Source organism: Lagopus leucura, unplaced genomic scaffold (genome assembly GCF_019238085.1).
Source record: "Lagopus leucura isolate 7727_CA_CO unplaced genomic scaffold, USGS_WTPT01 35404-0_obj-0_obj, whole genome shotgun sequence".
Classification (NCBI taxonomy): Eukaryota; Metazoa; Chordata; class Aves; order Galliformes; family Phasianidae; genus Lagopus; species Lagopus leucura.
In genome coordinates this window covers 2,302-5,145 of record NW_024967205.1, presented here as the reverse complement: position 1 = coordinate 5,145, position 2,844 = coordinate 2,302, and the positions used below count along the sequence as shown (strand labels likewise).

The 2,844-nt window shown below is 62.6% G+C and overlaps 1 protein-coding gene across 1 annotated transcript in view; it reads right to left on the bottom strand.

Moving 5' to 3' along the window:
* LOC122193002 (voltage-dependent L-type calcium channel subunit alpha-1F-like) overlaps positions 1-2,844 on the bottom strand; it is a gene marked incomplete at its 5' end in the record, with an annotated part of 12,211 nt that overhangs the window by 7,736 nt on the left and 1,631 nt on the right. The window contains 9 exon segments of the mRNA XM_042893696.1: positions 1-13; positions 57-146; positions 503-609; positions 722-781; positions 1,043-1,172; positions 1,772-1,904; positions 2,029-2,092; positions 2,528-2,582; positions 2,706-2,790. The exon segment at positions 1-13 is cut by the window's left edge and continues 95 nt beyond it. Of these exon segments, the coding sequence (XP_042749630.1) occupies positions 1-13; positions 57-146; positions 503-609; positions 722-781; positions 1,043-1,172; positions 1,772-1,904; positions 2,029-2,092; positions 2,528-2,582; positions 2,706-2,790 (737 nt within the window).

The window sequence follows — 2,844 nt, the reverse complement described above, 5'->3', positions numbered from 1 at the left end:
CCCCCCCCAACGCCTCCCAGTTCTCCCCAGTGCCTCCCAGTCCCTCCCAGCAGCACACCTTGAGGCCCTTGGCACGGTTGATGGCTCGCAGGGGCCGCAGGACGCGCAGCACCCGCAGGATTTTCACCACTGAGATGGCACTGGAGCTGTCAGCGTGGGACACCAGGGCGCCTAGTTAGATTCCAGTGCCCCCAGCAGTGCTCCCAGTGCTCCCAGTTGCCCCCATGGCGCTCCCAGTACTCTCAGTGCTACTTCCAGTGACCCAAACCCACATTCCCAGTGCCCCCAGTGACACTTCCAGTGCTCCCAGTGCCCCCAGTGTCAATACCAGCGCTCCCGGTGGCACTTCCACTGACCTTCACCCAGGATGAAGTGCCCCAATGGTTCTCCCAGTGCCTTCCAGTGCCACCTCCGGTTTCCCTACTGCCTTCTGGTGTCCCCAGCAGCACTCCCAGTGCCCCCAGCCCACGCTCCCAGTGCTCCCAGTGTCCCCAGTGCTCACTGGATGCCGAAGGAGATGAGGGAGACGCCGACCACCAGCAGGTCGAGGAGGTTGAACCAGTTGCGGCAGAAGGAGCCTTTGTGCAGGAAGGCGCCGAAGGCCGTCATCTGGGGGAGCCCGTGAGCCCAGCACCACGGACCCCCTCCCAAAAAAAACCACGACCCCACGACGCCCCCCAATCTTTCATGAGTCCCTCAACCCCCCAGATTCCCCTGGTACCTTCAGCAGGATCTCCACGGTGAAGATGGAGGTGAAGGCATAGTCGAAGTAGCCCAGGATCTGTGGGGAGGGGGCAGGGGATGAATGGGGTGACCCCAGCAACCCCCCTGCCCCCCAAGACCTCCCCTCCAACCCCCAAACACCCCCCAACCCCCAAGGACCCCCCAAGCCCCAAACACCCCCCAGCATCCTTCTCAATCCCCCCCCACCTCCCCTGTGGGGCACGTGGGACCCACATCGGGGTGGAGTGAGGGACCCTCCCCAGTCCTTCCCACCTGCCCCCACCCCTCCCCAGTATCCCCAGTCTGCCCAGTATCCCACGTGGTTGCGGGGCGAGTGGGCGCGCACGGGGTCCTCGGCGGCCAGCGAGACGCTGCTGAGGATGATGAAGACGAGGATGAGGTTGGTGAAGACGTGGTGGTGGATGAGAGCGTGGCACCGCACCCGCAGCCTGCCCAGAGCACAGGTCAGCACCTCCCAGTGCTCCCAGTACACCCCCACTCCCCCCAAAACCAGTGACCTGGGTACCACCCCCATTGCTCCCAGTTTCCCTCAGTCTGTATCCCCACACCTGGCATCCCCAGTTCCAACTGACACGGTTTGTGGCCCAGTTCCAGTGCTCCCAGTGCTCCCAGTCTGCATCACCAGGCTCAATATTCCCAGTCCCAGTGCCCCAGGTTGTGGTCCCAGTCCCAGTGCTCCCAGTTCCCCCAGTATACATCTCCAGTCCCAGTGTCCCCAGCACTCCCCTACTTTGTATCCCCACTCCGTTTCTCCAGTTCCAGTGCTCCCAGTTCCCCCAGTATACATCTCCAGTCCCAGTTTCCTTCAGCCCTATTCTCCCAATGCCCACAGTTTGCAATCCCAGTTCCAGTGTTCCCAGTCCCTCCCGTACACATCTCCAGTCCCAGTGCTCCCAGTGCCTCCACTTTGTGTTCCCAAGCCCAGTTTCCCCAGTCTGAATGTCCCCAGTCCCCCCCCCCATCCCCATGCCCCCACCTCCCCACTCCCAGTGCTCCCAGTACCCCCCCAGTCCCTCCCAGTCCTCACGGGTTGGTGCTGCCCAGCAGGAAGAAGGCGCTGCCCTCGGGGATCGGTGCCACTTTGTTCTTGGGGGGCTCCTCCAGGCTCTCCAGCCGTTGCCCCCCTAGGCTGTCCCGCTCCCCCCCGGCCCCTTCATCACCTGTGGGGAACAACCAGTGCGTGTGGGGGGTCCTTCTGCCCCCACCAAAAAGGGGGGGGTCCTTCTGCTCCTCCTTCCCCCTTCCTTTCCCTCCTGCCCCCAGGGATCCCGATGTGGGGCTGACCTTCCTCACTGCCCTCCTCCTCCTCTTCTTCTTCCTCCTCCTCCTCCTGCTGCTCCCTTTCGACCTGGAGCATGCAAGGCCATGCACACGCGTGTGAGGTCACGGGTTGGGTTGTGAGAGGGCTGTGCACATGTGTTGCAAGCATGTGCAAGATGCACACACGTGTGTTGGTTGTGCTGGGTCACGTGAAAGTCACATACGTGGGTGCGCAAGGGGCTGTGGGTCCACATACACACATGCTGAGGTGCACAAGGGTTGTGTGCATGTATTTTGAGTCACGTGAGGGCCACATACACACGTGTCAGGGCGTGCGAGGGCCACAGACACGCATGTTGGAGCGTGTGAGGGTCGTGCACACACACTGAGTCACGTGAAGACCACACACACACCATGCTGGGCTGTGCAAGGGCCATGTGCACACATGTGGGGTCATGTGAGGGCCATAGGCACACATGTTGCACACACGCGTGTTGAGGCGCGCGCACCCACTCACACTCACCTTCACGCTCACATCCTGGCTCCCTGTGCTGGCCTCCGCCTCCCCGGCTTTGTCCCTAAGGTTGGGAGGAGGGGACAAACTTGGGGAGGGGGTTTCACACACGGGACAGCAGTGCCCCCTCCACACCTATGCCCCCCCTCCCCGTGTTTGGGGACCCCCCTCTCCCCCCCATGCTCACTTCTTGCCCTCTGCCCCCGAGTTGATGTTATCACCATCCGCAAGGTTGTCCACTGCAATGGCCAGGAAGACGTTTAGGAGGATGTCTGCGGGGAGGGAGGGGTTAAGCAGCGCTCCCAGTGCTTCCAGTACCCCCCCCC